The following is a 24,436-nucleotide window of genomic DNA, read 5'->3' on the forward strand; positions in this document are numbered from 1 at the left end:
GTGTAGAGAGAGAGAGAGAGAGAGAGAGAGAGAGAGAGAGAGAGAGAGAGAGAGAGAGAGAGTGTAGAGGTAGAGACACACAGACATATACATACACAGGTTAGTTATGTCTACCCAGGGGGAAACAGAGGGATTGTGTCTGTGTTTGATACCAGAAGCCTCCTTACCCTCAGCAGTGTAGTACTTCATCACTGATATTCTCCACAGGTCGTCTGAAAGCACAGTAATGTCACTATATTATCCTGAAAACACAGTAATGTCACTATATTCTCCTGAAAACACAGTAATGTCACTATATTCTCCTGAAAACACAGTAATGTTACTATATTATCCTGAAAACACAGTAATGTCACTATATTATCCTGAAAACACAGTAATGTTACTATATTATCCTGAAAACACAGTAATGTCACTATATTATCCTGAAAACACAGTAATGTCACTATATTATCCTGAAAACACAGTAATGTCACTATATTATCCTGAAAACACAGTAATGTCACTATATTATCCTGTAAACACAGTAATGTTACTATATTATCCTGAAAACACAGTAATGTCACTATATTATCCTGAAAACACAGTAATGTTACTATATTATCCTGTAAACACAGTAATGTTACTATATTATCCTGTAAACACAGTAATGTTACTATATTATCCTGTAAACACAGTAATGTTACTATATTCTCATCTGACAACACAGTAATGTCACTATATTATCCTGTAAACACAGTAATGTTACTATATTCTCATCTGACAACACAGTAATGTCACTATATTATCCTGAAAACACAGTAATGTTACTATATTATCCTGTAAACACAGTAATTTAAGAAGTTGGGTTAAGGTTGTATAGAGGTTGGGTTAAGATTGTGAGAAGTTGGGTTGAATAGAGGTTAGGTTAAGGTTGTGGTTGTATAGAGGTTAGGTCAGGGTTGTATAGAGGTTGGGTTAAGGTTGTGGTTGTACAGAGGTTAGGTCAGGGTTGTATAGAGGTTGGGTTAAGGTTGTGGTTGTACAGAGGTTAGGTCAGGGTTGTATAGAGGTTGGGTTAGGGTTGTGGTTGTACAGAGGTTAGGACAGGGTTGTGATTGTACAGAGGTTAGGTCAGGGTTGTATAGAGGTTGGGTCAGGGTTGTGGTTGTACAGATGTTAGGTCAGGGTTGTATAGAGGTTGGGTTAGGGTTGTGGTTGTACAGAGGTTAGGTCAGGGTTGTGATTGTACAGAGGTTAGCTCAGGGTTGTATAGAGGTTGGGTTGTGGTTGTACAGAAGTTAGGTCAGGGTTGTATAGAGGTTAGGTCAGGGTTGTATAGAGGTTGGGTTAAGGTTGTGGTTGTACAGAGGTTGGGTTAGGGTTTTGGTTGTACAGAGGTTAGGTCAGGGTTGTATAGAGGTTGGGTTAGGGTTGTGATTGTATAGAGGTTAGGTCAGGGTTGTATAGAGTTGGGTTAAGGTTGTGGTTGTATAGAAAACAGGTCAGGGTTGTATAGAGGTTGGGTTAAGGTTGTGGTTGTACAGAGGTTAGGTCAGGGTTGTATAGAGGTTGGGTTAGGGTTGTGGTTGTACAGAGGTTAGGTCAGGGTTGTATAGAGGTTGGGTTAGGGTTGTGATTGTATAGAGGTTAGGTCAGGGTTGTATAGAGGTTGGGTTAGGGTTGTGGTTGTACAGAGGTTAGGTCAGGGTTGTGGTTGTACAGAGGTTAAGTCAGGGTTGTATAGAGGTTGGGTTAGGGTTGTGGTTGTACAGAGGTTAGGTCAGGGTTGTATAGAGATTGGGTTAAGGTTGTGGTTGTACAGAGGTTAGGTCAGGGTTGTATACAGGTTGGGTTAGGGTTGTGATTGTATAGAGGTTAGGTCAGGGTTGTATACAGGTTGGGTTAGGGTTGTGATTGTATAGAGGTTAGGTCAGGGTTGTATAGAGGTTGGGTTAGGGTTGTGGTTGTATAGAGGTTAGGTCAGGGTTGTATAGAGGTTGGGTTAAGGTTGTGGTTGTATAGAGGTTAGGTCAGGGTTGTATAGAGGTTGGGTTAAGGTTGTGGTTGTACAGAGGTTAGGTCAGGGTTGTATAGAGGTTGGGTTAGGGTTGTGGTTGTACAGAGGTTAGGTCAGGGTTGTATACAGGTTGGGTTAGGGTTGTGATTGTATAGAGGTTAGGTCAGGGTTGTATAGAGGTTGGGTTAGGGTTGTGGTTGTACAGAGGTTAGGTCAGGGTTGTGGTTGTACAGAGGTTAAGTCAGGGTTGTATAGAGGTTGGGTTAGGGTTGTGGTTGTACAGAGGTTAGGTCAGGGTTGTATAGAGATTGGGTTAAGGTTGTGGTTGTACAGAGGTTAGGTCAGGGTTGTATACAGGTTGGGTTAGGGTTGTGATTGTATAGAGGTTAGGTCAGGGTTGTATAGAGGTTGGGTTAGGGTTGTGGTTGTACAGAGGTTAGGTCAGGGTTGTGGTTGTACAGAGGTTAAGTCAGGGTTGTATAGAGGTTGGGTTAGGGTTGTGGTTGTATAGACGTTAGGTCAGGGTTGTATAGAGGTTGGGTTAAGGTTGTGGTTGTACAGAGGTTAGGTCAGGGTTGTGGTTGTATAAAGGTTAGGGTTGTATAGAGGTTGGGTTAGGGTTGTGGTTGTGCAGAGGTTAGGTCAGGTTTGTATAGAGGTTAGGTCAGGGTTGTGGTTGCACAGAGGTTAGGTCAGGGTTGTATAGAGGTTGGGTTAGGGTTGTGGTTGTACAGAGGTTAGGTCAGGGTTGTACATAGGGTAGGTCAGGGTTGTGGTTGTACAGAGGTTAGGTCAGGGTTGTACAGAGGTTGGGTCAGGGTTGTGGTTGTACAGAGGTTAGGTCAGGGTTGTACAGAGGTTGGGTCAGGGTTGTGGTTGTACAGAGGTTAGGTCAGGGTTGTGGTTGTACAGAGGTTCGGTCAGGGTTGTATAGAGGTTGGGTCAGGGTTGTGGTTGTACAGAGGTTAGGTCAGGGTTGTATTGAGGTTGGGTTAAGGTTGTGGTTGTACAGAGGTTAGGTCAGGGTTGAATAGAGGTTGGGTCAGGGTTGTGGTTGTACAGAGGTTAGGTCAGGGTTGTATAGAGGTTGGGTAAGGGTTGTGGTTGTACAGAGGTTAGGTCAGGGTTGTATAGAGGTTGGGTTTAGGATCAGGGTGCTGGTGCCGACCGGTGTTGCGTCCCAGGTTGATCTCGTGGAGGGTTCTGTTGACGAGGACGTATACGGACCAGAGAACACAACCAATGGCCACCAGGTGGAACATCAGGGAGCATAAGATCTTCCTCCTCTCATTGGTCGACATCTGGAGCTTCTCCCACTGAGGGAGAGAAAAGGTGAGAAAGAGTGTGTCATCGACAGGTATCTATGTATCTGAACCATCATGGTCTCTGACAGCATGGGCAGCTCCACTGAGTCCCCTCATGGTGTCTGACAGCATGGGCAGCTCCACTGAGTCCCCTCATGGTGTCTCTGACAGCACGGGCAGCTCCACTGAGTCCCCTCATGGTGTCTGACAGCACGGGCAGCTCCACTGAGTCCCCTCATGGTGTCTGACAGCATGGGCAGCTCCACTGAGTCCCCTCATGGTGTCTGACAGCACGGGCAGCTCCACTGAGTCCCCTCATTGTGTCTGACAGCATGGGCAGCTCCACTGAGTCCCCTCATGGTGTCTGACAGCACGGGCAGCTCCACTGAGTCCCCTCATGGTCTCTGACAGCATGGGCAGCTCCACTGAGTCCCCTCATGGTGTCTGACAGCACGGGCAGCTCCACTGAGTCCCTCATGGTGTCTGACAGCATGGGCAGCTCCACTGAGTCGCCTCATGGTGTCTGACAGCATGGGCAGCTCCACTGAGTCCCATCATGGTGTCTGACAGCATGGTCAGCTCCACTGAGTCCCCTCATGGTGTCTGACAGCATGGGCAGCTCCACTGAGTCCCCTCATGGTGTCTGACAGCATGGGCAGCTCCACTGAGTCCCCTCATGGTGTCTGACAGCATGGGCAGCTCCACTGAGTCCCCTCATGGTGTCTGACAGCACGGGCAGCTCCACTGAGTCCCCTCATGGTCTCTGACAGCATGGGCAGCTCCACTGAGTCCCCTCATGGTGTCTGACAGCACGGGCAGCTCCACTGAGTCCCATCATGGTGTCTGACAGCATGGGCAGCTCCACTGAGTCCCCTCATGGTGTCTGACAGCACGGGCAGCTCCACTGAGTCCCCTCGTGGTGTCTGACAGCATGGGCAGCTCCACTGAGTCCCCTCATGGTCTCTGACAGCATGGGCAGCTCCACTGAGTCCCCTCATGGTGTCTGACAGCATGGGCAGCTCCACTGAGTCCCATCATGGTGTCTGACAGCATGGGCAGCTCCACTGAGTCCCCTCATGGTGTCTCTGACAGCACGGGCAGCTCCACTGAGTCCCCTCGTGGTGTCTGACAGCATGGGCAGCTCCACTGAGTCCCCTCATGGTCTCTGACAGCATGGGCAGCTCCACTGAGTCCCCTCATGGTGTCTGACAGCATGGGCAGCTCCACTGAGTCCCCTCATGGTGTCTGACAGCATGGGCAGCTCCACTGAGTCCCCTCATGGTGTCTCTTACAGCACGGGCAGCTCCACTGAGTCCCCTCATGGTGTCTCTTACAGCACGGGCAGCTCCACTGAGTCCCCTCATGGTGTCTGACAGCATGGGCAGCTCCACTGAGTCCCCTCATGGTGTCTGACAGCATGGGCAGCTCCACTGAGTCCCCTCATGGTCTCTGACAGCATGGGCAGCTCCACTGAGTCCCCTCATGGTGTCTGACAGCACGGGCAGCTCCACTGAGTCCCCTCATGGTCTCTGACAGCATGGGCAGCTCCACTGAGTCCCCTCATGGTGTCTGACAGCATGGGCAGCTCCACTGAGTCCCCTCATGGTGTCTGACAGCATGGGCAGCTCCACTGAGTCCCCTCATGGTGTCTGACAGCATGGGCAGCTCCACTGAGTCCCCTCATGGTGTCTGACAGCACGGGCAGCTCCACTGAGTCCCCTCATGGTGTCTGACAGCATGGGCAGCTCCACTGAGTCCCCTCATGGTGTCTCTGACAGCACGGGCAGCTCCACTGAGTCCCCTCATGGTGTCTCTGACAGCATGGGCAGCTCCACTGAGTCCCCTCATGGTGTCTGACAGCACGGGCAGCTCCACTGAGTCCCCTCATGGTGTCTGACAGCATGGGCAGCTCCACTGAGTCCCCTCATGGTGTCTGACAGCACGGGCAGCTCCACTGAGTCCCCTCATGGTGTCTGACAGCACGGGCAGCTCCACTGAGTCCCCTCATGGTGTCTCTGACAGCATGGGCAGCTCCACTGAGTCCCCTCATGGTGTCTGACAGCACGGGCAGCTCCACTGAGTCCCCTCATGGTGTCTGACAGCATGGGCAGCTCCACTGAGTCCCCTCATGGTGTCTGACAGCACGGGCAGCTCCACTGAGTCCCCTCATTGTGTCTGACAGCATGGGCAGCTCCACTGAGTCCCCTCATGGTGTCTGACAGCACGGGCAGCTCCACTGAGTCCCATCATGGTGTCTGACAGCATGGGCAGCTCCACTGAGTCCCATCATGGTGTCTGACAGCATGGGCAGCTCCACTGAGTCCCCTCATGGTGTCTGACAGCATGGGCAGCTCCACTGAGTCCCATCATGGTGTCTGACAGCACGGGCAGCTCCACTGAGTCCCATCATGGTGTCTGACAGCATGGGCAGCTCCACTGAGTCCCCTCATGGTGTCTGACAGCATGGGCAGCTCCACTGAGTCCCCTCATGGTCTCTGACAGCATGGGCAGCTCCACTGAGTCCCCTCATGGTGTCTGACAGCACGGGCAGCTCCACTGAGTCCCATCATGGTGTCTGACAGCATGGGCAGCTCCACTGAGTCCCCTCATGGTGTCTGACAGCATGGGCAGCTCCACTGAGTCCCCTCATGGTGTCTGACAGCACGGGCAGCTCCACTGAGTCCCCTCATGGTGTCTGACAGCATGGGCAGCTCCACTGAGTCCCCTCATGGTGTCTGACAGCATGGGCAGCTCCACTGAGTCGCCTCATGGTCTCTGACAGCATGGGCAGCTCCACTGAGTCCCCTCATGGTGTCTGACAGCATGGGCAGCTCCACTGAGTCCCATCATGGTGTCTGACAGCATGGGCAGCTCCACTGAGTCCCCTCATGGTGTCTGACAGCATGGGCAGCTCCACTGAGTCCCATCATGGTGTCTGACAGCATGGGCAGCTCCACTGACTCCCCTCATGGTGTCTGACAGCATGGGCAGCTCCACTGAGTCCCCTCATGGTGTCTGACAGCATGGGCAGCTCCACTGAGTCCCCTCATGGTGTCTGACAGCATGGGCAGCTCCACTGAGTCCCCTCATGGTGTCTGACAGCATGGGCAGCTCCACTGAGTCCCCTCATGGTGTCTGACAGCACGGGCAGCTCCACTGAGTCCCCTCATGGTGTCTGACAGCATGGGCAGCTCCACTGAGTCCCCTCATGGTGTCTGACAGCATGGGCAGCTCCACTGAGTCCCCTCATGGTGTCTGACAGCATGGGCAGCTCCACTGAGTCCCCTCATGGTGTCTGACAGCATGGGCAGCTCCACTGAGTCCCCTCATGGAGTCTGTGTTGAGGTCAGATGTGTTGAGGTGTGTAGAGGTTAGATGTGTAGAAGTCAGATGAGTTGAGGTGTATAGAGGTTAGATGTGTTGAGGTGTATAGAGGTCAGATGTGTTGAGGTTTATAGAGGTCAGATGTGTTGAGGTGTATAGAGGTCAGATGTGTTGAGGTTAGATGTGTAGAGGTCAGATGTGTTGAGGTGTATATACAGGTTAGATGTGTAGAGGTCAGATGTGTTGAGGTTAGATGTGTAGAGGTCAGATGTGTAGAGGTGTGTGTAGAGGTCAGATGTGATGAGGTGTGTGTAGAGGTCAGATGTGATGAGGTGTATAGAGGTCAGATGTGTAGAGGTCAGATGTGTGTTGAGGTCAGATGTGTTGAGGTGTATATACAGGTCAGGTGTGTAGAGGTTAGATGTGTTGAGGTCAGATGTGCTGAGGTCAGATGTGTTGAGGTTTATAGAGGTTAGATGTGTTGAGGTGTATATACAGGTCAGGTGTGTAGAGGTTAGATGTGTTGAGGTCAGATGTGTAGAGGTCAGATGTTTTGAGGTGTATAGAGGTCAGATGTGTTGAGGTCAGATGTGTTGAGGTGTATAGAGGTCAGATGTGTTGAGGTGTATAGAGGTCAGATGTGTTGAGGTGTATAGAGGTCAGATGTGTTGAGGTGTATAGAGGTCAGATATGTTGAGGTCAGGTGTGTTGAGGTCAGGTGTGTTGAGGTGTATAGAGGTCAGATGTGTTGAGGTTAGATGTGTTGAGGTGTATAGAGGTCAGATGTGTTGAGGTGTATTGAGGTCAGATGTGTTGAGGTGTGTAGAGGTCAGATGTGTTGAGGTCAGGTGTGTTGAGGTGTATAGAGGTCAGATGTGTTGAGGTGTATAGAGGTTAGATGTGTTGAGGTCAGATGTGTTGATGTGTATAGAGGTCAGATGTGTTGAGGTCAGATGTGATGAGATGTATAGAGGTTAGATGTGTTGAGGTCAGGTGTGTTGAGGTGTATAGAGGTTAGATGTGTTGAGGTGTATAGAGGTTAGATGTGTTGAGGTGTATATAGAGGTCATGTGTGTAGGTGTATAGAGGTTAGATGTGTTGAGGTCAGATGTGTTGAGGTGTATATAGAGGTCAGATGTGTTGAGGTGTATAGAGGTTAGATGTGTTGAGGTCAGGTGTGTTGAGGTGTATATAGAGGTCAGATGTGTTGAGGTGTATAGAGGTTAGATGTGTTGAGGTCAGATGTGTTGAGGTGTATAGAGGTCAGATGTGTTGAGGTCAGGTGTGTTGAGGTGTATAGAGGTTAGATGTGTTGAGGTCAGATGTGTTGATGTGTATAGAGGTCAGATGTGTTGAGGTCAGATGTGATGAGATGTATAGAGGTTAGATGTGTTGAGGTCAGGTGTGTTGAGGTTTATAGAGGTTAGATGTATAGAGGTTAGATGTGTTGAGGTCAGATGTGTTGAGGTGTATATAGAGGTCAGATGTGTTGAGGTGTATAGAGGTTAGATGTGTTGAGGTCAGGTGTGTTGAAGTGTATAGAGGTTAGATGTGTTGAGGTCAGATGTGTTGAGGTGTATAGAGGTTAGATGTGTTGAGGTGTATAGAGGTCAGATGTGTTGAGGTCAGGTGTGTTGAGGTGTATAGAGGTTAGATGTGTTGAGGTGTATAGAGGTTAGATGTGTTGAGGTGTATATAGAGGTCATGTGTGTAGGTGTATAGAGGTTAGATGTGTTGAGGTCAGATGTGTTGAGGTGTATATTATAGGTCAGATGTGTTGAGGTGTATAGAGGTCAGATGTGTTGAGGTCAGGTGTGTTGAGGTGTATAAAGGTTAGATGTGTTGAGGTGTATATATAGGTCAGATGTGATGAGGTGTATAGAGGTCAGATGTGTTGAGGTCAGATGTGATGAGATGTATAGAGGTTAGATGTGTAGAGGTCAGGTGTGTTGAGGTTTATAGAGGTCAGATGTGTTGAGGTGTATAGAGGTTAGATGTGTTGAGGTCAGATGTGATGAGGTGTATAGAGGTTAGATGTGTTGAGGTCAGATGTGTTGAGGTGTATAGAGGTTAGATGTGTTGAGGTCAGATGTGTTGAGGTGTATAGAGGTTAGATGTGTTGAGGTCAGATGTGTTGAGGTGTATAGAGGTTAGATGTGTTGAGGTGTATATACAGGTCTGATGTGTTGAGGTTTATAGAGGTCAGATGTGTGTAGAGGTGTATAGAGGTCAGATGTGTTGAGGTGTATAGAGGTCAGATGTGTAGAGGTGTATAGAGGTCAGATGTGTAGAGGTGTATAGAGGTCAGATGTGTTGAGGTGTATAGAGGTCAGATGTGTTGAGGTGTATAGAGGTCAGATGTGTAGAGGTGTATAGAGGTCAGATGTGTAGAGGTCAGATGTGTTGAGGTGTATAGAGGTCAGATGTGTTGAGGTGTATAGAGGTTAGATGTGTTGAGGTCAGATGTGTTGAGGTCAGATGTGTTGAGGTGTATAGAGGTTAGATGTGTAGAGGTCAGATGTGTTGAGGTGTATAGAGGTCAGATGTGTTGAGGTCAGATGTGTTGAGGTGTATAGAGGTCAGATGTGTAGAGGTCAGATGTGTTGAGGTGTGTATAGAGGTCAGATGTGTTGAGGTGTGTATAGAGGTTAGATGTGTTGAGGTCAGATGTGATGAGGTGTATAGTGGTCAGATGTGTTGAGTTGTATATACAGGTTAGATGTATAGAGGTTAGATGTGTTGAGGTCAGATGTGTTGAGGTGTATAGAGGTCAGATGTGTTGAGGTGTATAGAGGTCAGATGTGTTGAGGTCAGATGTGTTGAGGTGTATAGAGGTCAGATGTGTTGAGGTCAGATGTGATGAGGTGTATAGAGGTCAGATGTGTTGAGGTGTATAGAGGTCAGATGTGTTGAGGTCAGATGTGATGAGGTGTATAGAGGTCAGATGTGTTGAGGTCAGATGTGTTGAGGTGTATAGAGGTCAGATGTGTTGAGGTGTATAGAGGTTAGATGTGTTGAGGTGTGTAGAGGTCAGATGTGTTGAGGTCAGGTGTGTTGAGGTCAGGTGTGTTGAGGTCAGGTGTGTTGAGGTGTATAGAGGTCAGATGTGTTGAGGTTAGATGTGTTGAGGTGTATAGAGGTCAGATGTGTTGAGGTGTGTAGAGGTCAGATGTGTTGAGGTCAGATGTGTTGAGGTGTATAGAGGTCAGATGTGTTGAGGTCAGATGTGATGAGATGTATAGAGGTTAGATGTGTTGAGGTCAGATGTGTTGAGGTGTAGATAGAGGTCAGATGTGTTGAGGTGTATAGAGGTTAGATGTGTTGAGGTGTATATAGAGGTCAGATGTGTTGAGGTGTATAGAGGTTAGATCTGTTGAGGTCAGATGTGATGAGATGTATAGAGGTTAGATGTGTTGAGGTCAGATGTGTTGAAGTGTATATATAGGTCAGATGTGTTGAGGTGTATAGAGGTCAGATGTGTTGAGGTCAGATGTGATGAGATGTATAGAGGTTAGATGTGTTGAGGTGTATATAGAGGTCAGATGTGATGAGATGTATAGAGGTTAGATGTGTTGAGGTCAGGTGTGTTGAGGTTTATAGAGGTGAGATGTGTTGAGGTGTATAGAGGTTAGATGTGTTGAGGTCAGATGTGTTGAGGTGTATAGAGGTTAGATGTGTTGAGGTGTATAGAGGTTAGATGTGTTGAGGTGTATAGAGGTTAGATGTGTTGAGGTCAGATGTGTTGAGGTGTATAGAGGTTAGATGTGTTGAGGTCAGATGTGTTGAGGTGTATAGAGGTTAGATGTGTTGAGGTCAGATGTGTAGAGGTCAGATGTGTTGAGGTGTATAGAGGTCAGATGTTTTGAGGTGTATAGAGGTTAGATGTGTTGAGGTCAGATGTGTTGAGGTGTATAGAGGTTAGATGTGTTGAGGTCAGATGTGTTGAGATCAGATGTGTTGAGGTGTATAGAGGTTAGATGTGTTGAGGTGTATAGAGGTTAGATGTGTTGAGGTCAGATGTGTTGAGGTGTATATACAGGTCAGATGTGTAGAGGTCAGATGTATTGAGGTGTATAGAGGTCAGATATGTTGAGGTGTATAGAGGTTAGATGTGTTGAGGTGTTAGAGGTTAGATGTGTTGAGGTGTGTAGAGGTCAGATGTGTTGAGGTCAGGTGTGTTGAGGTCAGGTGTGTTGAGGTGTATAGAGGTCAGATGTGTTGAGGTCTGTAGAGGTCAGATGTGTTGAGGTCAGATGTGTTGAGGTGTATAGAGGTCAGATGTGTTGAGGTGTATAGAGGTCAGATGTGTTGAGGTCAGATGTGTTGAGGTGTATAGAGGTCAGATGTGTTGAGGTCAGATGTGATGAGGTGTATAGAGGTCAGATGTGTTGAGGTGTATAGAGGTCAGATGTGTTGAGGTCAGATGTGATGAGGTGTATAGAGGTCAGATGTGTTGAGGTCAGATGTGTTGAGGTGTGTAGAGGTCAGATGTGTTGAGGTCAGGTGTGTTGAGGTCAGGTGTGTTGAGGTCAGGTGTGTTGAGGTGTATAGAGGTCAGATGTGTTGAGGTTAGATGTGTTGAGGTGTATAGAGGTCAGATGTGTTGAGGTGTGTAGAGGTCAGATGTGTTGAGGTCAGATGTGTTGAGGTGTATAGAGGTCAGATGTGTTGAGGTCAGATGTGATGAGATGTATAGAGGTTAGATGTGTTGAGGTCAGATGTGTTGAGGTGTAGATAGAGGTCAGATGTGTTGAGGTGTATAGAGGTTAGATGTGTTGAGGTGTATATAGAGGTCAGATGTGTTGAGGTGTATAGAGGTTAGATCTGTTGAGGTCAGATGTGTTGAGGTGTATAGAGGTCAGATGTGTTGAGGTCAGGTGTGTTGAGGTGTATAGAGGTTAGATGTGTTGAGGTGTATAGAGGTTAGATGTGTTGAGGTGTATAGAGGTCAGATGTGTTGAGGTCAGATGTGATGAGATGTATAGAGGTTAGATGTGTTGAGGTGTATAGATGTGTTGAGGTCAGATGTGATGAGATGTATAGAGGTTAGATGTGTTGAGGTGTATATAGAGGTCAGATGTGTTGAGGTGTATAGAGGTTAGATGTGTTGAGGTGTATATAGAGGTCATGTGTTAGGTGTATAGAGGTTAGATGTGTTGAGGTCAGATGTGTTGAGGTGTATATTATAGGTCAGATGTGTTGAGGTGTATAGAGGTCAGATGTGTTGAGGTCAGGTGTGTTGAGGTGTATAAAGGTTAGATGTGTTGAGGTGTATATATAGGTCAGATGTGATGAGGTGTATAGAGGTCAGATGTGTTGAGGTCAGATGTGATGAGATGTATAGAGGTTAGATGTGTAGAGGTCAGGTGTGTTGAGGTTTATAGAGGTCAGATGTGTTGAGGTGTATAGAGGTTAGATGTGTTGAGGTCAGATGTGATGAGGTGTATAGAGGTTAGATGTGTTGAGGTCAGATGTGTTGAGGTGTATAGAGGTTAGATGTGTTGAGGTCAGATGTGTTGAGGTGTATAGAGGTTAGATGTGTTGAGGTCAGATGTGTTGAGGTGTATAGAGGTTAGATGTGTTGAGGTGTATATACAGGTCTGATGTGTTGAGGTTTATAGAGGTCAGATGTGTGTAGAGGTGTATAGAGGTCAGATGTGTTGAGGTGTATAGAGGTCAGATGTGTAGAGGTGTATAGAGGTCAGATGTGTAGAGGTGTATAGAGGTCAGATGTGTTGAGGTGTATAGAGGTCAGATGTGTTGAGGTGTATAGAGGTCAGATGTGTATAGAGGTCAGATGTGATGAGATGTATAGAGGTTAGATGTGTTGAGGTGAGGTGTGTTGAGGTTTATAGAGGTTAGATGTATAGAGGTTAGATGTTTTGAGGTGTATATAGAGGTCAGATGTGTTGAGGTGTATAGAGGTTAGATGTGTTGAGGTGTATATAGAGGTCATGTGTGTAGGTGTATAGAGGTTAGATGTGTTGAGGTCAGGTGTGTTGAGGTGTATATAGAGGTCAGATGTGTTGAGGTCAGGTGTGTTGAGGTGTATAGAGGTTAGATGTGTTGAGGTGTATATATATAGGTCAGATGTGATGAGGTGTATAGAGGTCAGATGTGTTGAGGTCTGGTGTGTAGAGGTGTATAGAGGTTAGATGTATAGAGGTCAGATGTGTAGAGGTGTATAGAGGTTAGATGTATAGAGGTCAGATGTGTAGAGGTCAGATGTTTTGAGGTGTATAGAGGTCAGATGTGTTGAGGTGTATAGAGGTCAGATGTGTTGAGGTGTATAGAGGTCAGATGTGTTGAGGTCAGGTGTGTTGAGGTGTATAGAGGTTAGATGTGTTGAGGTCAGATGTGTAGAGGTGTATAGAGGTTAGATGTATAGAGGTCAGATGTGTAGAGGTGTATAGAGGTTAGATGTATAGAGGTCAGATGTGTAGAGGTTAGATGTGATGAGATGTACAGAGGTTAGATGTGTTGAGGTCAGATGTGTTGAGGTGTATATATAGGTCAGATGTGTTGAGGTGTATAGAGGTCAGATGTGTTGAGGTCAGGTGTGTTGAGGTGTATAGAGGTTAGATGTGTTGAGGTGTATATATATAGGTCAGATGTGATGAGGTGTATAGAGGTCAGATGTGTTGAGGTCAGATGTGATGAGGTGTATAGAGGTCAGATGTGTTGAGGTCAGATGTGTTGAGGTTTATAGAGGTCAGATGTGTTGAGGTGTATAGAGGTTAGATGTGTTGAGGTCAGATGTGTAGAGGTGTATAGAGGTTAGATGTATAGAGGTCAGATGTGTAGAGGTCAGATGTTTTGAGGTGTATAGAGGTCAGATGTGTTGAGGTCAGATGTGTTGAGGTGTATAGAGGTCAGATGTGTTGAGGTGTATAGAGGTCAGATGTGTTGAGGTGTATAGAGGTCAGATGTGTTGAGGTTAGATGTGTTGAGGTGTATAGAGGTCAGATGTGTTGAGGTGTATAGAGGTCAGATGTGTTGAGGTCAGGTGTGTTGAGGTGTATAGAGGTTAGATGTGTTGAGGTGTATATATAGGTCAGATGTGATGAGATGTATAGAGGTTAGATGTGTTGAGGTCAGGTGTGTTGAGGTTTATAGAGGTCAGATGTGTTGAGGTGTATAGAGGTTAGATGTGTTGAGGTCAGATGTGTAGAGGTGTATAGAGGTTAGATGTATAGAGGTCAGATGTGTAGAGGTCAGATGTTTTGAGGTGTATAGAGGTCAGATGTGTTGAGGTCAGATGTGTTGAGGTGTATAGAGGTCAGATGTGTTGAGGTGTATAGAGGTCAGATGTGTTGAGGTGTATAGAGGTCAGATGTGTTGAGGTGTATAGAGGTCAGATGTGTTGAGGTCAGGTGTGTTGAGGTCAGGTGTGTTGAGGTGTATAGAGGTCAGATGTGTTGAGGTTAGATGTGTTGAGGTGTATAGAGGTCAGATGTGTTGAGGTGTATTGAGGTCAGATGTGTTGAGGTGTGTAGAGGTCAGATGTGTTGAGGTCAGGTGTGTTGAGGTGTATAGAGGTCAGATGTGTTGAGGTGTATAGAGGTTAGATGTGTTGAGGTCAGATGTGTTGATGTGTATAGAGGTCAGATGTGTTGAGGTCAGATGTGATGAGATGTATAGAGGTTAGATGTGTTGAGGTCAGGTGTGTTGAGGTGTATAGAGGTTAGATGTGTTGAGGTGTATATAGGTTAGATGTGTTGAGGTGTATATAGAGGTCATGTGTGTAGGTGTATAGAGGTTAGATGTGTTGAGGTCAGATGTGTTGAGGTGTATATAGAGGTCAGATGTGTTGAGGTGTATAGAGGTTAGATGTGTTGAGGTCAGATGTGTTGAGGTGTATAGAGGTCAGATGTGTTGAGGTGTATAGAGGTTAGATGTAGAGGTCAGATGTGTTGAGGTGTATAGAGGTCAGATGTGTTGAGGTCAGATGTGTTGAGGTGTATAGAGGTTAGATGTGTTGAGGTCAGATGTGTTGATGTGTATAGAGGTCAGATGTGTTGAGGTCAGATGTGTTGAGATGTATAGTTAGATGTGTTGAGGTCAGATGTGTTGAGGTTTATAGAGGTTAGATGTATAGAGGTTAGATGTGTTGAGGTGTATATACAGGTCAGATGTGATGAGGTGTATAGAGGTTAGATGTGTTGAGGTCAGATGTGTTGAGGTGTATAGAGGTTAGATGTGTAGAGGTCAGATGTGTTGAGGTGTATAGAGGTTAGATGTGTTGAGGTGTATAGAGGTCAGATGTGTTGAGGTCAGATGTGTTGAGGTGTATAGAGGTTAGATGTGTTGAGGTGTATAGAGGTTAGATGTGTTGAGGTGTATAGAGGTCATGTGTGTAGGTGTATAGAGGTTAGATGTGTTGAGGTCAGATGTGTTGAGGTGTATATTAGGTCAGATGTGTTGAGGTGTATAGAGGTCAGATGTGTTGAGGTCAGGTGTGTTGAGGTGTATAAAGGTTAGATGTGTTGAGGTGTATATATAGGTCAGATGTGATGAGGTGTATAGAGGTCAGATGTGTTGAGGTCAGATGTGATGAGATGTATAGAGGTTAGATGTGTAGAGGTCAGATGTGTTGAGGTGTATAGAGGTTAGATGTGTTGAGGTGTATAGAGGTTAGATGTGTTGAGGTCAGATGTGATGAGGTGTATAGAGGTTAGATGTGTTGAGGTCAGATGTGTTGAGGTGTATAGAGGTTAGATGTGTTGAGGTCAGATGTGTTGAGGTGTATAGAGGTTAGATGTGTTGAGGTCAGATGTGTTGAGGTGTATAGAGGTCAGATGTGTTGAGGTGTATATACAGGTCAGATGTGTTGAGGTGTATAAGGTTAGATGTGTTGAGGTGTATAGAGGTCAGATGTGTTGAGGTGTATAGAGGTCAGATGTGTAGAGGTGTATAGAGGTCAGATGTGTAGAGGTGTATAGAGGTCAGATGTGTTGAGGTGTATAGAGGTCAGATGTGTTGAGGTGTATAGAGGTCAGATGTGTAGAGGTGTATAGAGGTCAGATGTGTAGAGGTCAGATGTGTTGAGGTGTATAGAGGTCAGATGTGTTGAGGTGTATAGAGGTTAGATGTGTTGAGGTCAGATGTGTTGAGGTCAGATGTGTTGAGGTGTATAGAGGTTAGATGTGTAGAGGTCAGATGTGTTGAGGTGTATAGAGGTCAGATGTGTTGAGGTCAGATGTGTTGAGGTGTATAGAGGTCAGATGTGTAGAGGTCAGATGTGTTGAGGTGTATATAGAGGTCAGATGTGTTGAGGTGTGTATAGAGGTTAGATGTGTTGAGGTCAGATGTGATGAGGTGTATAGTGGTCAGATGTGTTGAGTTGTATATACAGGTTAGATGTATAGAGGTTAGATGTGTTGAGGTCAGATGTGTTGAGGTGTATAGAGGTTAGATGTGTTGAGGTCAGATGTGTTGAGGTGTATAGAGGTCAGATGTGTAGAGGTCAGATGTGTTGAGGTGTGTATAGAGGTCAGATGTGTTGAGGTGTGTATAGAGGTTAGATGTGTTGAGGTCAGATGTGATGAGGTGTATAGTGGTCAGATGTGTTGAGTTGTATATACAGGTTAGATGTGTTAGATGTGTTGAGGTCAGATGTGTTGAGGTGTATAGAGGTCAGATGTGTTGAGGTGTATAGAGGTCAGATGTGTTGAGGTTAGATGTGTTGAGGTGTATAGAGGTCAGATGTGTTGAGGTGTGTAGAGGTCAGATGTGTTGAGGTCAGATGTGTTGAGGTGTATAGAGGTCAGATGTGTTGAGGTCAGATGTGATGAGATGTATAGAGGTTAGATGTGTTGAGGTCAGATGTGTTGAGGTGTATAGAGGTCAGATGTGTTGAGGTGTATAGAGGTTAGATGTGTTGAGGTGTATATAGAGGTCAGATGTGTTGAGGTGTATAGAGGTTAGATCTGTTGAGGTCAGATGTGTTGAGGTGTATAGAGGTCAGATGTGTTGAGGTCAGGTGTGTTGAGGTGTATAGAGGTTAGATGTGTTGAGGTGTATAGAGGTTAGATGTGTTGAGGTGTATAGAGGTCAGATGTGTTGAGGTCAGATGTGATGAGATGTATAGAGGTTAGATGTGTTGAGGTCAGATGTGTTGAGGTCAGATGTGATGAGATGTATAGAGGTTAGATGTGTTGAGGTGTATATAGAGGTCAGATGTGTTGAGGTGTATAGAGGTTAGATGTGTTGAGGTGTATATAGAGGTCATGTGTGTAGGTGTATAGAGGTTAGATGTGTTGAGGTCAGATGTGTTGAGGTGTATATTATAGGTCAGATGTGTTGAGGTGTATAGAGGTCAGATGTGTTGAGGTCAGGTGTGTTGAGGTGTATAAAGGTTAGATGTGTTGAGGTGTATATATAGGTCAGATGTGATGAGGTGTATAGAGGTCAGATGTGTTGAGGTCAGATGTGATGAGATGTATAGAGGTTAGATGTGTAGAGGTCAGGTGTGTTGAGGTTTATAGAGGTCAGATGTGTTGAGGTGTATAGAGGTTAGATGTGTTGAGGTCAGATGTGATGAGGTGTATAGAGGTTAGATGTGTTGAGGTCAGATGTGTTGAGGTGTATAGAGGTTAGATGTGTTGAGGTCAGATGTGTTGAGGTGTATAGAGGTTAGATGTGTTGAGGTCAGATGTGTTGAGGTGTATAGAGGTTAGATGTGTTGAGGTGTATAGAGGTCTGATGTGTTGAGGTGTATAGAGGTCAGATGTGTGAGAGGTGTATAGAGGTCAGATGTGTTGAGGTGTATAGAGGTCAGATGTGTTGAGGTGTATAGAGGTCAGATGTGTTGAGGTGTATAGAGGTCAGATGTGTTGAGGTGTATAGAGGTCAGATGTGTTGAGGTGTATAGAGGTCAGATGTGTATGAGGTCAGATGTGATGAGATGTATAGAGGTTAGATGTGTTGAGGTCAGATGTGTTGAGGTATAGAGGTTAGATGTATAGAGGTTAGATGTGTTTGAGGTGTATATAGAGGTCAGATGTGTTGAGGTGTATAGAGGTTAGATGTGTTGAGGTGTATATAGAGGTCATGTGTGTGAGGTGTATAGAGGTTAGATGTGTTGAGGTCAGATGTGTTGAGGTGTATAGAGGTCAGATGTGTTGAGGTCAGATGTGTTGAGGTGTATAGAGGTTAGATGTGTTGAGGTGTATAGATATAGGTCAGATGTGATGAGGTGTATAGAGGTCAGATGTGTTGAGGTCAGATGTGTTGAGGTGTATAGAGGTTAGATGTATAGAGGTCAGATGTGTTGAGGTGTATAGAGAGATGTGTTGAGGTGTGTAGAGGTCAGATGTGTGTTGAGGTGTATAGAGGTCAGATGTGTTGAGGTGTATAGAGGTCAGATGTGTTGAGGTGTATAGAGGTCAGATGTGTTGAGGTCAGATGTGTTGAGGTGTATAGAGGTGTGTTGAGGTCAGATGTGTTGAGGTGTATAGAGGTTAGATGTGTTGAGGTCAGATGTGTTGAGGTGTATAGAGGTTAGATGTGTTGAGGTCAGATGTGTAGAGTGATGTGATGAGATGTATAGAGGTTAGATGTGTTGAGGTCAGATGTGTTGAGGTGTATATAGGTCAGATGTGTTGAGGTGTATAGAGGTCAGATGTGTTGAGGTCAGGTGTGTTGAGGTGTATAGAGGTTAGATGTGTTGAGGTGTATATAGGTCAGATGTGATGAGGTGTATAGAGGTCAGATGTGTTGAGGTCAGATGTGATGAGGTGTATAGAGGTCAGATGTGTTGAGGTCAGATGTGTTGAGGTTTATAGAGGTCAGATGTGTTGAGGTGTATAGAGGTTAGATGTGTTGAGGTCAGATGTGTAGAGGTGTATAGAGGTTAGATGTGTAGAGGTCAGATGTGTAGAGGTCAGATGTTTTGAGGTGTATAGAGGTCAGATGTGTTGAGGTCAGATGTGTTGAGGTGTATAGAGGTCAGATGTGTTGAGGTGTATAGAGGTCAGATGTGTTGAGGTGTATAGAGGTCAGATGTGTTGAGGTTAGATGTGTTGAGGTGTATAGAGGTCAGATGTGTTGAGGTGTATAGAGGTCAGATGTGTTGAGGTCAGATGTGTTGAGGTGTATAGAGGTTAGATGTGTTGAGGTGTATATATAGGTCAGATGTGATGAGATGTATAGAGGTTAGATGTGTTGAGGTCAGGTGTGTTGAGGTTTATAGAGGTCAGATGTGTTGAGGTGTATAGAGGTTAGATGTGTTGAGGTCAGATGTGTTGAGGTGTAGAGGTTAGATGTATAGAGGTCAGATGTGTTGAGGTCAGATGTTTTGTTGAGTGTATAGAGGTCAGATGTGTTGAGGTCAGATGTGTTGAGGTGTATAGAGGTCAGATGTGTTGAGGTGTATAGAGGTCAGATGTGTTGAGGTGTATAGAGGTCAGATGTGTTGAGGTGTATAGAGGTCAGATGTGTTGAGGTCAGGTGTGTTGAGGTCAGGTGTGTTGAGGTGTATAGAGGTCAGATGTGTTGAGGTTAGATGTGTTGAGGTGTATAGAGGTCAGATGTGTTGAGGTGTATTGAGGTCAGATGTGTTGAGGTGTGTAGAGGTCAGATGTGTTGAGGTCAGGTGTGTTGAGGTGTATAGAGGTCAGATGTGTTGAGGTGTATAGAGGTTAGATGTGTTGAGGTCAGATGTGTTGATGTGTATAGAGGTCAGATGTGTTGAGGTCAGATGTGATGAGATGTATAGAGGTTAGATGTGTTGAGGTCAGGTGTGTTGAGGTGTATAGAGGTTAGATGTGTTGAGGTGTATAGAGGTTAGATGTGTTGAGGTGTATATAGAGGTCATGTGTGTAGGTGTATAGAGGTTAGATGTGTTGAGGTCAGATGTGTTGAGGTGTATATAGAGGTCAGATGTGTTGAGGTGTATAGAGGTTAGATGTGTTGAGGTCAGGTGTGTTGAGGTGTATATAGAGGTCAGATGTGTTGAGGTGTATAGAGGTTAGATGTGTTGAGGTCAGATGTGTTGAGGTGTATAGAGGTCAGATGTGTTGAGGTCAGGTGTGTTGAGGTGTATAGAGGTTAGATGTGTTGAGGTCAGATGTGTTGATGTGTATAGAGGTCAGATGTGTTGAGGTCAGATGTGATGAGATGTATAGAGGTTAGATGTGTTGAGGTCAGGTGTGTTGAGGTTTATAGAGGTTAGATGTATAGAGGTTAGATGTGTTGAGGTGTATATAGAGGTCAGATGTGTTGAGGTGTATAGAGGTTAGATGTGTTGAGGTCAGGTGTGTTGAAGTGTATAGAGGTTAGATGTGTTGAGGTCAGATGTGTTGAGGTGTATAGAGGTTAGATGTGTTGAGGTGTATAGAGGTCAGATGTGTTGAGGTCAGGTGTGTTGAGGTGTATAGAGGTTAGATGTGTTGAGGTGTATAGAGGTTAGATGTGTTGAGGTGTATATAGAGGTCATGTGTGTAGGTGTATAGAGGTTAGATGTGTTGAGGTCAGATGTGTTGAGGTGTATATTATAGGTCAGATGTGTTGAGGTGTATAGAGGTCAGATGTGTTGAGGTCAGGTGTGTTGAGGTGTATAAAGGTTAGATGTGTTGAGGTGTATATATAGGTCAGATGTGATGAGGTGTATAGAGGTCAGATGTGTTGAGGTCAGATGTGATGAGATGTATAGAGGTTAGATGTGTAGAGGTCAGGTGTGTTGAGGTTTATAGAGGTCAGATGTGTTGAGGTGTATAGAGGTTAGATGTGTTGAGGTCAGATGTGATGAGGTGTATAGAGGTTAGATGTGTTGAGGTCAGATGTGTTGAGGTGTATAGAGGTTAGATGTGTTGAGGTCAGATGTGTTGAGGTGTATAGAGGTTAGATGTGTTGAGGTCAGATGTGTTGAGGTGTATAGAGGTTAGATGTGTTGAGGTGTATATACAGGTCTGATGTGTTGAGGTCAGATGTATAGAGGTCAGATGTGTTAGAGGTGTATAGAGGTCAGATGTGTTGAGGTGTATAGAGGTCAGATGTGTTGAGGTGTATAGAGGTCAGATGTGTTGAGGTGTATAGAGGTCAGATGTGTTGAGGTGTATAGAGGTCAGATGTGTTGAGGTGTATAGAGGTCAGATGTGTAGAGTGTATAGAGGTCAGATGTGTAGAGGTCAGATGTGTTGAGGTCAGGTGTGTTGAGGTGTATAGAGGTTAGATGTGTTGAGGTCAGATGTGTTGAGGTCAGATGTGTTGAGGTGTATAGAGGTTAGATGTGTAGAGGTCAGATGTGTTGAGGTGTATAGAGGTCAGATGTGTTGAGGTCAGATGTGTTGAGGTGTATAGAGGTCAGATGTGTTGAGGTCAGATGTGTTGAGGTGTATAGAGGTCAGATGTGTTGAGGTGTGTATAGAGGTTAGATGTGTTGAGGTCAGATGTGTTGAGGTGTATAGAGGTCAGATGTGTTGAGTTGTATATACAGGTGTGTATAGAGGTTAGATGTGTTGAGGTCAGATGTGTTGAGGTGTATAGAGGTCAGATGTGTTGAGGTGTATAGAGGTCAGATGTGTTGAGGTCAGATGTGTTGAGGTGTATAGAGGTCAGATGTGTTGAGGTCAGATGTGATGAGGTGTATAGAGGTCAGATGTGTTGAGGTGTATAGAGGTCAGATGTGTTGAGGTCAGATGTGATGAGGTGTATAGAGGTCAGATGTGTTGAGGTCAGATGTGTTGAGGTGTATAGAGGTCAGATGTGTTGAGGTGTATAGAGGTTAGATGTGTTGAGGTGTGTAGAGGTCAGATGTGTTGAGGTCAGTGTGTTGAGGTCAGATGTGTTGAGGTCAGTGTGTTGAGGTGTATAGAGGTCAGATGTGTTGAGGTTAGATGTGTTGAGGTGTATAGAGGTCAGATGTGTTGAGGTGTGTAGAGGTCAGATGTGTTGAGGTCAGATGTGTTGAGGTGTATAGAGGTCAGATGTGTTGAGGTCAGATGTGATGAGATGTATAGAGGTTAGATGTGTTGAGGTCAGATGTGTTGAGGTGTATATAGAGGTCAGATGTGTTGAGGTGTATAGAGGTTAGATGTGTTGAGGTGTATATAGAGGTCAGATGTGTTGAGGTGTATAGAGGTTAGATGTGTTGAGGTCAGATGTGATGAGATGTATAGAGGTTAGATGTGTTGAGGTCAGATGTGTTGAAGTGTATATATAGGTCAGATGTGTTGAGGTGTATAGAGGTCAGATGTGTTGAGGTCAGATGTGATGAGATGTATAGAGGTTAGATGTGTTGAGGTGTATATAGAGGTCAGATGTGATGAGATGTATAGAGGTTAGATGTGTTGAGGTCAGGTGTGTTGAGGTTTAGAGGTCAGATGTGTTGAGGTGTATAGAGGTTAGATGTGTTGAGGTCAGATGTGTTGAGGTGTATAGAGGTTAGATGTGTTGAGGTGTATAGAGGTTAGATGTGTTGAGGTCAGATGTGTTGAGGTGTATAGAGGTTAGATGTGTTGAGGTCAGATGTGTTGAGGTGTATAGAGGTTAGATGTGTTGAGGTCAGATGTGTAGAGGTCAGATGTGTTGAGGTGTATAGAGGTCAGATGTTTTGAGGTGTATAGAGGTTAGATGTGTTGAGGTCAGATGTGTTGAGGTGTATAGAGGTTAGATGTGTTGAGGTCAGATGTGTTGAGATCAGATGTGTTGAGGTGTATAGAGGTTAGATGTGTTGAGGTGTATAGAGGTTAGATGTGTTGAGGTCAGATGTGTTGAGGTGTATATACAGGTCAGATGTGTAGAGGTCAGATGTATTGAGGTGTATAGAGGTCAGATATGTTGAGGTGTATAGAGGTTAGATGTGTTGAGGTGAATAGAGGTTAGATGTGTTGAGGTGTGTAGAGGTCAGATGTGTTGAGGTCAGGTGTGTTGAGGTCAGGTGTGTTGAGGTGTATAGAGGTCAGATGTGTTGAGGTCTGTAGAGGTCAGATGTGTTGAGGTCAGATGTGTTGAGGTGTATAGAGGTCAGATGTGTTGAGGTGTATAGAGGTCAGATGTGTTGAGGTCAGATGTGTTGAGGTGTATAGAGGTCAGATGTGTTGAGGTCAGATGTGTTGAGGTGTATAGAGGTCAGATGTGTTGAGGTGTATAGAGGTCAGATGTGTTGAGGTCAGATGTGTTGAGGTGTATAGAGGTCAGATGTGTTGAGGTGTATAGAGGTTAGATGTGTTGAGATGTGTAGAGGTCAGATGTGTTGAGGTCAGGTGTAGAGGTCAGGTGTGTTGAGGTCAGATGTGTTGAGGTGTATAGAGGTCAGATGTGTTGAGGTCAGATGTGTTGAGGTGTATAGAGGTCAGATGTGTTGAGGTGTCAGATCAGATGTGTTGAGGTCAGATGTGTTGAGGTGTATAGAGGTCAGATGTGTTGAGGTCAGATGTGATGAGATGTATAGAGGTTAGATGTGTTGAGGTCAGATGTGTTGAGGTGTATAGGTCAGATGTGTTGAGGTGTATAGAGGTTAGATGTGTTGAGGTGTATATAGAGGTCAGATGTGTTGAGGTGTATAGAGGTTAGATGTTGAGGTCAGATGTGATGAGGTGTATAGAGGTTAGATGTGTAGAGGTCAGATGTGTTGAGGTGTTATAGAGGTCAGATGTGTTGAGGTGTATAGAGGTTAGATGTGTTGAGGTCAGATGTGTTGAGGTGTATAGAGGTTAGATGTGTTGAGGTGTATAGAGGTTAGATGTGTTGAGGTCAGATGTGTTGAGGTGTATAGAGGTTAGATGTGTTGAGGTCAGATGTGTTGAGGTGTATAGAGGTTAGATGTGTTGAGGTCAGATGTGTTGAGGTCAGATGTGTTGAGGTGTATAGAGGTCAGATGTTTTGAGGTGTATAGAGGTTAGATGTGTTGAGGTCAGATGTGTTGAGGTGTATAGAGGTTAGATGTGTTGAGGTGATGTGTTGAGGTCAGATGTGTTGAGGTGTATAGAGGTCAGATGTGTTGAGGTGTATAGAGGTTAGATGTGTTGAGGTCAGATGTGTTGAGGTGTATATACAGGTCAGATGTGTAGAGGTCAGATGTGTTGAGGTGTATAGATCAGATGTGTTGAGGTGTATAGAGGTTAGATGTGTTGAGGTGAGAGGTTAGATGTGTTGAGGTGTGTAGAGGTCAGATGTGTTGAGGTCAGGTGTGTTGAGGTCAGATGTGTTGAGGTGTATAGAGGTCAGATGTGTTGAGGTCTGTAGAGGTCAGATGTGTTGAGGTCAGATGTGTTGAGGTGTATAGAGGTCAGATGTGTTGAGGTGTATAGAGGTCAGATGTGTTGAGGTGTATAGAGGTCAGATGTGTTGAGGTCAGATGTGATGAGGTGTATAGAGGTCAGATGTGTTGAGGTGTATAGAGGTCAGATGTGTTGAGGTCAGATGTGTTGAGGTGTATAGAGGTCAGATGTGTTGAGGTGTATAGAGGTTAGATGTGTTGAGGTGTGTAGAGGTCAGATGTGTTGAGGTCAGGTGTGTTGAGGTCAGGTGTGTTGAGGTCAGGTGTGTTGAGGTGTATAGAGGTCAGATGTGTTGAGGTTAGATGTGTTGAGGTGTATAGAGGTCAGATGTGTTGAGGTGTATAGAGGTCAGATGTGTTGAGGTCAGATGTGTTGAGGTGTATAGAGGTCAGATGTGTTGAGGTCAGATGTGATGAGATGTATAGAGGTTAGATGTGTTGAGGTCAGATGTGTTGAGGTGTAGATAGAGGTCAGATGTGTTGAGGTGTATAGAGGTTAGATGTGTTGAGGTGTATATAGAGGTCAGATGTGTTGAGGTGTATAGAGGTTAGATGTGTTGAGGTCAGATGTGATGAGATGTATAGAGGTTA

General features: G+C 45.3%; 1 protein-coding gene across 1 annotated transcript in view; it reads right to left on the minus strand.

Annotated features, from left to right (window-relative positions):
- Positions 1-24,436, minus strand: part of LOC135506632 (E3 ubiquitin-protein ligase MARCHF7-like) — a 57,067-nt gene that overhangs the window by 2,287 nt on the left and 30,344 nt on the right. Inside the window, exons 6-7 of the mRNA XM_064925951.1 lie at positions 3,165-3,312; positions 168-212 (exon numbers count right to left, since the gene is read on the minus strand). Coding sequence (XP_064782023.1) covers positions 168-212; positions 3,165-3,312 — 193 coding nt within the window. The remainder of the gene's footprint in view (positions 1-167; positions 213-3,164; positions 3,313-24,436) is intronic.

This window comes from Oncorhynchus masou, chromosome 20, assembly GCF_036934945.1.
Source record: "Oncorhynchus masou masou isolate Uvic2021 chromosome 20, UVic_Omas_1.1, whole genome shotgun sequence".
Classification (NCBI taxonomy): Eukaryota; Metazoa; Chordata; class Actinopteri; order Salmoniformes; family Salmonidae; genus Oncorhynchus; species Oncorhynchus masou.